We start from the raw sequence: 12,893 nt of genomic DNA on the forward strand, positions 1-12,893 counted from the left end.
GCCATTTCTTTTTAGATGACAATATTTTTTCTTTCTCAACTATCACTTCCCTAATATGTTTATTTCTTAGATATCTATCTACAATTCATTTTTAAACAAGTAGACTGAATTTTAATTGGATTATGAGATTTTGCAAGTAAATTGGATGAGTAATATTGAATCAATCTCTCTCCCTTTTAAGCAATCATTCCTAAATATACCTTTTTTTTTTCCAAAGAGGAAATACTACTTCTTTTGCTAAAAATGCAATTTATTATCATTAACACTGCCTCAATCTGATCTGATTATTTAAGGAGACTACTAATCATTAGATAAACTGTAGAATGCATGTGACAACAAGCCAACTCTGATAGCATTTCTGATTTAATCTTTTTTTTGACATTTTCCTCTGCCTGCCACCCTCAATTTCAGGCCACTCATTCACCTTACAATCACTGGATTCATATAATAATAAGCAGAGGGGACAATATTAGATGTGGAAAAAGACATTATTTACAAATGAATATACATGTTTAAACAGAATTTCTTGGCAATTTCTTTTAGTGACATTACCAAATAAAGAAGTGAAAAGTCAATTATATGTATTTTAGAGCCTAATATATTGGCATTTCTGGACCTAAAGTATCAGATAAAGGATTTTTTTGGAAATGTAAAATTTAAGATAACTTGTCATAACAATCAAAGTGGCATGTACCCATTCAAAACTGTGAAAGGATGGAGAGGTCATTAATATTCATTGAGCATCTATTATGTGCCATACTCTTAGCAGAGACTTTCATTTTTAGCCTTTCTAATAACCCTCTGAAGCAAAGTTGATCATTCAGTGAAGGAAAAAATGAAGCCCCAATAAGTTAAAAAAAAGTTGCTCAAGGTCACATATTTGCTAAGTTACATTTGTCTTCAACATTCAAACCCCAAACCCCTCATTTCTAAAGGCTGTGTAGGGGCCATAGAAGTATATAAACTGTGTCAGTAAATAGGCTTGAAAACAAATTCCAGATGCTGTAATTGCAGGGGTGTGTCTTGGCCCCTGTTTGGGGAACATGACTTGACACATTCCCACTTACCGCACGAGGCTATTAGGACACATGGGTAAGAAAATAGACTGGAAGCCACTTTGAAATTTTATGCTTGAGGAGAGTGTAATTTCCCTCCAAGTACTCACTCTGAGGATTCTAACAGTGCCAGTTCAACACTGCCGGGATGTATCACCAACTATGATTTGATGGGCAGTACGTGTATCTCTGTGTAAATGGTGGGGGGTGGACAAGTAGGAGCTGAAAACCAGCAAGAGCTGAAGGGATATTAATCTGAAAATATATATGGAATAAAGCAGACTCGCCATACCACTTCTTCAGCCTAACCAAGTACTCACTCTGCAAACAGTCGGCATTTAGGAGGTCCTGACACTTTTCATGGCACTTCACTCCACACTCCAAACACTTCATGCCTTGCCGAGCAATGCCCCACAGAAGTCCTTCACACTCGTAGCAGTAGGTGGGCGTGGTAGCTGTCCAGACCTCAAAATTGTGTGGCGTGGTGGAGGACATGGGGTAGATCAATGCCTGCAAGGTCTTCTTGAAGACGTGCATTTTCTGTGAAGATGTGACAAGTTACCAATGCAAGCCTCGTCAGTGGATCTGGAGAATTTTGACATAAACAAATCATTTTTTCACTTTTCCCCAAAAATACTATTTTTGAGGGAGACCCTTGATTGCTGATTTAAGTGATGACAGCAATCACAATAACTCTGCTAACTTATTCCTCTCTTAATGTTTTAGGACCCAATTTAGCAATGTAAACACAAGAAACTCCCTAATCTTCCAGATTGAAATGGTCTCCACTGTTGCAGCTTCTTTCATAGCAGCATACAGTTCTAATTATCTGATAATGTCAATGTTCCCACTATATTCTCAACTCCACCTGTCTTTTGCATTCTACCCAGGCCCTTCCTGACACTACACCCCTCCACAGCCACAAGGAATGCTTTTCTGTAATTCATTCTGCAGGGAACCGCTTTCAACACCTGTCACTTAGGAAGCATCTCATCAACTTATTCATAAGAAAGCACTGGTAGTAGATAAAGGTTAAATGAAACACTTTCCCAAGTTGATTTGTATTTCAAAGGGAGATAACTTATAATAGCACATGGAAGGACTTTCTAATGATGAGCCATTAGGGAAGTAGACAAATCCACTAAACAGTAGCCAAGAGACCTGTGTTCCCTAGCGCAGGCCTGGTCACGTGAAATTTAAAATGGGCTTCTTTAGGCAGGAACTATCTTCCATCTTTCTCTCCTTAGTACCTAAACAGTGCTTATCAATGTCCCTTGCACATAGTAGGAATACAGATTTTTTTTTTTTGAAAAATGAATAAACATCTGACCACTTGTGAGTCTTATAATCCACAGAGAGATGCAAAGTCTCTAAGACTTTTCTTCTCGGACTGCTTATCTTAATGGTATTATTGTGAAGATCAAATCATATAAAGGTAACAAAAGTAGTCTATATGCTTCAAAAACCTAAATAAATACTAAGTATTTGTATTGATGGTGGATTTTTGAAAAAACAAGCATAGGCTGATAGAAAAGAGAATTGATTGGATGAGTCCTCCTCTACGCTTCTATATCCCACTATACAGGTGACTTCCTGAGACAAAGGCAGCACTCTCCAAAGTTACGTTAGATAATTTCCCAAAACAGCCTGATGCATAATGAATGGATATTTACACAAATCCTGTAGGAGCCTAGAAGTAAAGTAATACCAGGAAGGAAGCATTTATATTTTGCATTAATTATCCTTAAATATCATTTCAGAATATCTTCCCACAGTATTGAAATGACCAACTTTCCATTATTTAGCAATCCTACAATATGACAGCAACCTATTTCCCTTTATCAGTACATTCCCCTCACTATGTGTTTTCCCAGAATATGTTTGGTCTCAGCACTGGGAGGTCCTTTATCAGCCTTGCTAAAAATTTTTCTAACTTTGAACAGCTCGATCCATCTGCTATATGAGGCTCTCAGCAACCCAAGCTCTTTGTGCTTAAGTGAGTCTGCAGAGCAGCAGTATGGTCAAACATGGGCATCGCTCAAGTGGGAGACCCTTGTATACGGGTTTATACAGACAGAACGACTGGATCCATCACCTTTTAATAAAGATAGCCTGAGACAAGTAAATCTCTTGGCTTCATTTTGTAATGAAAATGTCTTGAAAGGAACTGTTGAGAGATCTTGGAGAATTAGGAGTATGTATTATTCATCTCTGCCTCTCCTATGATGTCTAGCATAGTATCTCCAATATCATTAAAGTGAACTGAATGATCTTTGGCATAACAGATTTTTCATTAGTGATCCACAGATAGAGTCTTCCATTATAGCTGGGCTGAGGGGCTTCAGAGTGTATGTGTGTGTATGTTTATGTGTGTGTATGTGTATATGTGTGTGTGTTCAATACAGCATTTGTGGTCTAACTGAAAACTAAGGAGGGAATTGAGTTATATGTACGTGCACTCGTATGAGGCAATTTGTTGTTTATCTTAATGAGGGAAAAATAACCATTATTTTAATTAAATGGAATACTAGGTGAGAACAGAACAGCGTATGCTAATGAACATAAGAAAAGTAAGAGATATACTGTATATAAATTTAGAAAGTAGAATAGGCAAGGGGTTATTTTTGAACGTTAATTTATTCACATAATCAAGATTAAGTAAAAGATTAATATATTTTATCTCATTCCCTATGTCTACTTTCTTTTTACTGAATTCAGTTGATATATAGTCGGTCCTGTAAGTCCTTAGGGTATAGGAGTAATAAACGTAAGCAACGCTTGCTAAAAAATTAAACGTGCTAGAGGGAAATAAATAAACATTCTGAATAGATAGTCAAGAAGGTTTCATTGAAATGTTTAGTTTGGTTTAGTTTAGTTTGGTTTTGTTAAAGAGCCATAATCCATTTCATGCAAAAAGACAGTGAAGCTAATTTCAAAAAACAAGCAACATGGAAAATTTACCAGACAGCATATTGAAAATCAATTGAATGAGGACTTAATACAATTTCTAGTATTTAAAAGCAACTGAGCTGGAGGAAAAAACATTAGATAACCTACTAGAGAGTATATATCCCTAGTCCCAGGGAAATGATAATATGAGCCCTTTTCATTCTTGACTTTTGGGATATGTGCATGTGTTTATCAAAGCTACAGATTACTCTAAAATGAATGGCATATGAAAACATTCCTTACTCCAGCCAAGTATACAATGGGGTGATGGTCAGTTTAGAAACACAGGGAAATCAACAGCTGGAGAAAGCATATAAAAGTGTATTTCATAAGAGGAGATTCTTGTATCTCAGGGGAATACTATATCTTGGAGAAGAAGGTGCTCTGTCTGCATCAAAATCATAACAGATCAAACAAAATTATAAGAAGGACAGAGAATGCAGAATTTTTGTGGAATAAGGCAAAAAGAGCAAGAAGCACCAAATAAAAATAGCAGACGAAAACAAGGGGAAATCCTAAAATTTGCCATGGATCATGACAAATGGAAGTCTGTAGTTTACTATTAGAAATTAAAGAGAAAAAAATACTTTTCTTTTTTTAAATGTAGCATTTAGAGGAGAGAGAGAGATGATTAGCTACAGTTAATAACTGAAGAGAAAGAATGGGATTGAGTATGTTATCGAGAGAGGGTCTGTGGTCTACGTAAACAATTGAGAACCAGACTCGTGGAGGAAGTGTTCCCCAAAACAAGCAGAACCCTAATTACTGGGGTTAAGAGTCAAGGACAGAGATATTTGGCAATATGGGTGACTTGCTGCTAACCCATTTTAAATGTTTCTAATCTTTTCAAATCTTCTAAAACAAATATATATTATTTTCTAAAAATATGTATTTTAATATTATAATAAATCACATATTGATTGTAAAAATAATTTATAAAACAGAAAGGCACTAATATAAAAATTTTAAACAATATTGAATTAGATTTTTTAAAGTTAGGCATAATTCAATATGTATCCTTGCAGTATTTTTTTCTATGTATAAACAGGATGCGAGACTTTTGCAAATTAGGATTTTTTTAAATCATTATTTTTACATTGCTTAAGTGATTCCAACAAAGACAGAAATTTTTAGTGTGTTCAGACATTGTTTTAAGCTGTAGAAATGAGAGCAAGGAATACCTTCACTTTCTGACAAGCCATTATAGCCAAGTACAACCCATAGACTACAAGGGGGAGGATGCTCATACCCTAGACCAGACACTTTGTTAAAAATTCCTGCTCTAGAAAATAAATTTAGAGTGAGCTGCACTAACATATCACTTTTTGAACAATTAGGACACTGGAAGGAAATGAATTGACTATTTGTAACTACCTGATGAAACTAAAACAAGACTGAGAAATAAACAAATCGGGCATCCTGCCAAGAGCAACGACTAGTGTTTTTCGACCGTCAGTATTCTAATTTACCAACTGGTAATAATTATAGTAGGAACAAGTCTTGTCTGCCTCCATTTGCCATATTCTTTCTCTCTTTTTTCCTTCGTATATTAGCCAGGGACTAAACTAATGAAGCTCTATTTCCTCCTCATCCTGTGAGTTTCCCTCATGAGATTATGTAAACTACCCCTTTTCTATACACCAAAATATCACATTTTGATAATTTTAAGAAAAATTATGCTTCTTGTTTTGAAGCATTTTTCATGTACTTAATTGTATACTTTTTAGGAAGAAAAATGTATTTACCATTCCATTAAGTATATATCTTATTGTTTCTAGACAAACATCAGAAATAGTTGCAGAGCAAACATTAGGTACAATGTAACCTTTGAAATTTGTTACAAACATGAAGACAGAACAATGGTAGAATAAGTTCCTGAGTAGAAAACCAGACATAGTTTCAGTGCTGATTTATTCATCAGAGTAATCATCATGTCAGGTTGACTATGGAAGCTACAATTATTCAGGTAAATTTTTTTTTGTAGCGGAAAATACAGAGACTAAGTTATGTGCCTGTCTCTGTAAGAATGTAAGTAATTTGCTTTTACTTCTGTTGTTTTATAACAGATACTAATTAACATTGTTCTAAGTAACTTATGGGGCGAGTCCAAACAAAGAGGGCAGAACAATGATAAATTGGATGATTCATTAATCCAAGGAGAGCACAACATAGGATACGCCCTCATTTATGATACGGCACATAATCTGAAAACAAAGTATGATAGATTTGCCATGTATTATAAATGTCATTTTTTCTCCAATTCAAACTTTCAATGAAAATGCATATATAAATGATAGAGGTGTTATGAAATAAACAATTTGCTAAATATGAGGCCAAAAATGACATGAATTTCTCCATGGGGGGAAACTTCTGCCATTTTAACGTAGAAAGTCTATAATTTGTCTACGGCCATACCACCCTGAACGTGCCTGATCTTGTCTGATCTCGGAAACTAAGCAGAATTGGGCCTGGTTAGTATTTAGTACTTGGATGGGAGAAAGTCTATAATTTTTACCACTTGAGGTGGAGACTGAGATTTTATATTAATAAATCTTTTGAGAGAGGCCACGAAAGAGTAGGTCTCTTTTATGACCTGAAAGGGTTACTATTCCTGAGCAGGAATCCAGAGTACCTGGGTGTGCTGTGAGCCCGCAGCCCTGACTGAACTCTCAGTATCAGACAGGTGTTCTGAGCAGCTTTCTCCTTCCGTGTTATTTTTCTAGTGTCATGCTAGGAATAGGGTTGGAGTCTGATCTCCCAGTTACCCCCTTACCTAGTTCTTTCCAGTTCCTTTCAATGGGCCTGAATCCTGCTGTTGGAAGAAGGACCCCATCACTCTCCTAGATAAATTGCCCCTTACTGAGAGTTGACACTCCTGGAAGGCTGCCATTAGACCACCTCCCTTAACACGCCCATTAACCCAGATGGAATAAATAGTGTTCTCAAATCCCTTTTAGGCCTGGTGATTTGGATTACTCCCTCTGCCTGACTTTCTCACAACCCTCAGCTGAGACTATCTTGGTTTAAACACTCCTGTCTACTAAAAGGTTCCATTATGACTGGTAGCAACAGTGGGTACATAACTAAATATCTCAGCCCCTCCCACCACAATTTTACAAGCCTTACGAAGGCAGGAATTTTTAGCTGAGTTGTTCACTGCTTTACTTCCCATCTGAAACAATGCCTGACACACAGTAGGTAGTCAGTAAGTATGTGTTGAATTATTGAATGTATCTACTTTGATTGACTCGCTGTTGGGTCCACACCAAGGAAACTATTACTCTGTGAAAGCAAGCACTAAGATGGACAGGAGAGTGCCAGACGGACTACTGTGGTGTATGGATACCAGATAGGTTATTCCGTTCTGTATGATTAAGCCATATGGAAAATTTCAGAAACCACAGTTCTTAATGGCTGATTAGACTGAGGTTCCCAATCAGTCTCAATAGTTTCTCGTGGGTGAGTTGGAACTGGAGATGGAAGGGGCATCTGGTATCCCTCTGCCAACAGAGCGCTCATGGAGGCAGTGCTGGCTGATTCACTGTCTTCCTGTGTCAGCTGTTAGAGCCCACTGCTTCCTTGGAAGAGATGAACGAGATTTTTACTAAACTCTCTTTAATTAAAATAGCAATGCTACCATTTGATATTTTCCACATCACCAAGCCACTTTCCTTCCTGTAAAAGCAAATATTTCATGCTTTCACATCAAGGGTGCCTAGGAAGACTTTCAGCACCAAGGACCGGAAATTATTTGCTTCAGCATTTATGTTAGTTGCCCATGTAATGACCGAATGCGACAGCTTGTCAAGGGTGATATTTAATATGTCTGCTGTACAGAAGTCATAGTTCATTTACTTTTTGAGATGTGGGCCTCAGGGAAATGGGCTTTACGAATCTGAGAGGGAGCGGATGAGCTCTGTTCATCCACCCAACACCAACACAGAAAAGTCTTTTACTTAGCCTTCTGAAACTAAAGGAGCAAAGTGATATTTTTTAAGTTGCTAAAAAGCAGATCAATAGCTAATTAAACCATAAAGGGAAGATGTGTTCCCCATTCAGGACCTCAGGAAATATAGTAGCATTCCACTAATTTCTATGGCTTTCCTGCTAACTTTTTATAGAAATGAGTGTTCACAGTTTAAATCAAATACCATGTTTTTTTTTTTATTTCAGCTTATTATGGGGGTACAAAAGTTTAGGTTATGTATATTGCCCATTCCCCCCCCATCCCCCCGAGTCAGAGCTTATGTTTTAAAACATAAGAAAGGAACAGTGTAGGAGTTTGTCAATAAATATCTTTCAACTTTGATAATTTCCTAACAAGAAAAAGATTGGATGCTTTGAGATTCAGCAAGCAATATGGGGCCTTCTCATACACCAGAGAGTGTCTACCTTCTCTTGTATCCAGACTCTACCCAAAATATTACATTGAATCATAAATCTAATAGATAAGAATAAGACACTGGGAATGCAGTCACATTTTTTTAAATGCTGTAGCACAATAGAAAATGTTCTAACTTGCTGTGGCCTCCAGATATTCAAATGGACATGTATTGTTTTATTGATGTGTACTGGGGTGGGGGAAGACTGCTAATAGAAAAACCTAGGAAAGGTTGACTTTGGGGTGGAAAATGACAATAACAGAAAGGAGAGAATGAGAAATATAAACACAAAAATAGTTTTTAAATGCCAAGTACATAGAATGTTAAAGTAATGTACTATTTTTGGTAGAATTTTTATTCTGTAAGAATGACAAAGATGCTCAAATTGAGAGAGGTAGGATATATTAGTTCCCATAAGGGGGGACACAGATAAATTGTCCTGTGTAAATTCCCAGCTGAGTGTGCCAAGAAAGGGCTACCCCAGCACAACATGGAAGGCACAAACACTGGGAGTTAAAAAACAAACAAACAAAAAACCCACAAAACTTGTAAACCCAAGCCACCTAGGCTACACCTGAAGCCAATTAAAACAGAATTGCTGGGCGTGAGATCTCAGCATTATAATTTTTAAGCTCCCTCAGGTGTTCTAATGAGCCAACTGTAAGAACCCCTGACCTAGATATTTGCAGCCTACTTGTATCTTCTACTTAGCCTATTTCTCTCATTCAACAAGAATTTACAAAGCCTCTACACCTCATGCTGGACAGTATGCTAAGCAACAGTGATGAAAACTGTTAACAAGAACAAAAAACAAGCTATAGTGCTACCCTCAAGGATATCAGAGTTTAAAAGAAAAGTTTTATTATGCAAAATAAATTGATTGCAATAACAAAAATAATAAAAACAGAAACTCTTCCCTTGTTTACTATGCCCTAGGCTGTGACGAATGTTAAGTATATGTCCCCTCCGTCATCCTCACGGTTTTATTATTACCTCCCTTTATAGATGAGGGAACTCAGGCTCAGAGAAGTTATATAACGTGCCAGATATAACAATGCTAATTAAGTGGCACAGATGGGATTCATACCAAGTGGACTTCACTCTTAATCATACTACACTATGGAGGTCATGATTAAATGCTATAAAAGCCCATAGGAGGAAACTAATAATTTAACTGGAAGGGGAGAAGGGTGTTTGGGGAAAGCCTTGTGAAAGAGGGAAAACTTAAATTATGTAAAAAAAAAAATAAGTAGGATTTTTCCAGGGGGAGAGTAACAGGTAAGCTATTTAGGACAGAAAGCGTCTCTAAAGATGAGAAGGTGCATACACGTTTTGAGGAGCAGAGGATGATTTGGTATGATAGTGAAGCTGAGGCCCTAAGGAAGTTTGTTTGGGATCAGGCTTTTCCCCAATGGAACACTGGAATAAACATTACAGGCAAGCAGCTCAAGCAGAATGGTTTTCCTCTACTGACTATGATCAGTACATAGTGATTGATACTGCACCTACCAGTTCCTCATTGTTTAGTGATGTCCTAATCACCATAGCCAGGGAGAGTCCAGATTTCCGGGCAGCCAAAGTCTAAAATAAATAGAATTATGACTTATTAATACATGGGGAGGTTGCCATGTAGATAATGCTCAGCAGAAGGTAAAAATGTAAGAATATCGGTTATCACTGTTCATGTTTTAGTTAAAAGGGGCCTGCCATTTTCAGCAATCAGCCAACTGATCTGGATCATGGAATCATAGAACATTGAAACTGGAAAAAATCCCACAGATCATCAAACCCAACCCCTACATTTTATAGATGATGAAACTGAGGCCCAGCAAGGCAAGATGACCAGCCCAAGGTTACCAGGGTAGCAAGAGTCTCCTAGGACTTTGTTATTCCCCATGGTGGTCATGATCACATTTTTTTTTCATAAAACATGACCACTGATACAGAGCCAGCCTGACTTGGGTGATACTCCTGAATTATAATTGGTGTTAGATGGTTCTTGAGTTGTTCACAGTTCCCTAGAATGTTCTTCCTTCCATATCTAGTCAAGATATTTTCTTCCAAGTGTTCATTTTATCTACTGAGAATCATTCTATCTGGATTCATTTTCTTCACTTAATGCTGGTAACTTAGGTAATGGTAAATAAGACTCAAGTCTCTTTAGTTTCCATACCTATAAAATAGAACCATCATCACCTGTTCACACTTACAACATATGCAATACAATAAACTTGACAGCGCTGTAGAGAATTTTGGAAGTCAGAAGTTCCACATGGAAATATTAAATCTGATATCCCATTAGGAGCAAAGGGAAGTCATAGTGGCATAATGCATTCCTGATCACCCCTAGCCCCATCTGGTAATACAAATATCTCCTCAGGGCAACAAAGTCACACACTCAGATAGAATTCAGAACATATCTGAGTAAGGATGTCTCTACTCTCTCTACCCTACCATGTGAACCTATAGATGGCTTATCTCCAAGGGTTTACCCAAGATAATATTCCATCTCTAACAAGTATTGCCTCCAAAATTTTGTCTGTGTTTGTACCTGTTGTGTACATAATTTGGTCTTTCAGAATTGAACTAAATGTTAAATTCTTTGAGAACCCAAGCTCCTTATTCTTGTATGTCTCTGTCTTTTCATTTCCCCATCTTGCCCTCTTTTACCCCATGAATAAGTGCAGTGCATGTTTGAGAAGACTGGTGAATATTAATTAGATAAATTGAAAAGCACTTACCATGGCCTGAAGATTCCAGGAATGAGAGGAAACAAAATGTAAATCATTAGACATATGAGAAGTAGGAAAAGAAAACAACAATGTTAAATTAGATTAACACTTAGAAATAATGTCCACTCCATAATGACAGGAATCTGAGCTAATTGCACAGGCATGTCATGCTCTCCAGTATAAGATCTTTTCAGTCAAGATCATATTTTAAAACCAAAGTGATAGTCTTCAGATAAAGATTTCCTTAGGAAAATTAAAAATTATATAAAAAAATAAAATGATATACATTGTTGGTAAAAGGGGAATTCATGTTTCTCTGGGAGAAAATACATTTTTCATATCATACATTATTCAAATATGCCTATAAAAATATGAGGACATTTTGGATGACAGAAGACACCTTTTTTTACGCTTATGGGATATTTTTTTTTAACAATTTAATATAGACCACTATCAATTCTTTGCATTTCTAACTGGTCTCACCATATTTCATTATAGGAGAATGATTTATTCAGAGTCATGATCAGGACTAATAAATATTTTAATGACTTGGAAGCCATGGTTTTCTTTAGATAGTAGGAGAACTTATTAATTTGGCTAGAATTAACCTTAATAGAATAAAGAATTGATTAATATTATCTACTTGCTTTCTAAAGTATTCAAGTCTATTGGGTTAAAGTAAGGAAGTTCAAATCAAGCCTTAAACTTTGCAAATTAAACTTGTGGTCATTCATAACACTGAACACATCAAAGCCTAGTTCAGAAGCTTGCTTGGTATGCTGTGTAATTTCTTTTTGCTCAATTATAGGGTCATTTTAACTCAATTTGTAACTTCAACTCATATCAAAAGCTGTCAAAAGGTTAGAGTTATTTCTTCCATCTAATAGATTTTAAAGAAATAATAAGTATAACACTTCGTAGAATGTGCCCTCATATATTTTATTCTGTGAAATACTTACAGGCTAGGCATTGATGAGAAGGATATTACATTTTAGTAAAGAAAAAGTCAACACATGTAATCAAAGGGAATTAAACAGGCATAACTTACCACATCTCGTACGATAGGCAAAGTTTTTTTCCTGCGGAGATCTGGCATACTGTCAATACCATAAAGTCCCCACGCAGCCCTGAGAAGGGAAAGAAAAGCAATAATTTCCATGGGTAAGATGACTTCCTATAAGAAAAAATCCAGTGTTCATAGTATAAAAGCTATGAAAAATATGAAATGGATACCATGGTTTTCAACTAATTCACAAAGCAGCAAAAATCCAAGACCCTAGGACTTTGTCCAATGAGAGGGAAGAAGACTCTAGCTACCACACCTTTTGATCACTTGCCTTCTTGGATATTTCCATATGTTGACCCTTTAAGATATACATGGCCTGGTTGGACACACTGCTTTTATGTTAGCAACACAGAGAGGAGAATCAAAATTGTTAGATATATGGAACTTTGTACCTCCAGGAGGAAACAGAACCAAACCATTTTTGGTGCAAGCTTAGTCTGTCTGCGATGGTAAAGAAATTACTCTTATTATAAAAATAATACTTTTGTGTGCTTCATCTTCACAGATTAAACTCAAAAATGGCATCTGAAGGAGCCATGGACACATTTAAAATATTAGTGATTACTTATACCAGAAGTCCCACTTGTCTGAATTCATCCCAGACAAATGCACATAATTATTTATAAAATAATTTGTTGTGTAAAGATGTTCATTGCAATTTTTTATAATAGCAACAAAATCTAAGTTACCTATATATTCATCAATAGTA

At 36.4% G+C, this 12,893-nt stretch overlaps 1 protein-coding gene across 2 annotated transcripts in view; it reads right to left on the bottom strand.

Annotated features, from left to right (window-relative positions):
• The window catches only part of UNC13C (unc-13 homolog C), a 562,886-nt gene that overhangs the window by 319,809 nt on the left and 230,184 nt on the right, over window positions 1–12,893 (bottom strand). Inside the window, exons 5-8 of one of the 2 annotated variants that reach the window (XM_069459628.1) lie at window positions 12,167–12,245; window positions 11,128–11,133; window positions 9,896–9,967; window positions 1,376–1,595 (exon numbers count right to left, since the gene is read on the bottom strand). In XM_069459628.1, the coding sequence (XP_069315729.1) occupies window positions 1,376–1,595; window positions 9,896–9,967; window positions 11,128–11,133; window positions 12,167–12,245 (377 nt within the window). The remainder of the gene's footprint in view (window positions 1–1,375; window positions 1,596–9,895; window positions 9,968–11,127; window positions 11,134–12,166; window positions 12,246–12,893) is intronic. The other variant, XM_069459636.1, reaches the window with a different exon arrangement.

This window comes from Eulemur rufifrons, chromosome 2 (genome assembly GCF_041146395.1).
Source record: "Eulemur rufifrons isolate Redbay chromosome 2, OSU_ERuf_1, whole genome shotgun sequence".
Classification (NCBI taxonomy): domain Eukaryota; kingdom Metazoa; phylum Chordata; class Mammalia; order Primates; family Lemuridae; genus Eulemur; species Eulemur rufifrons.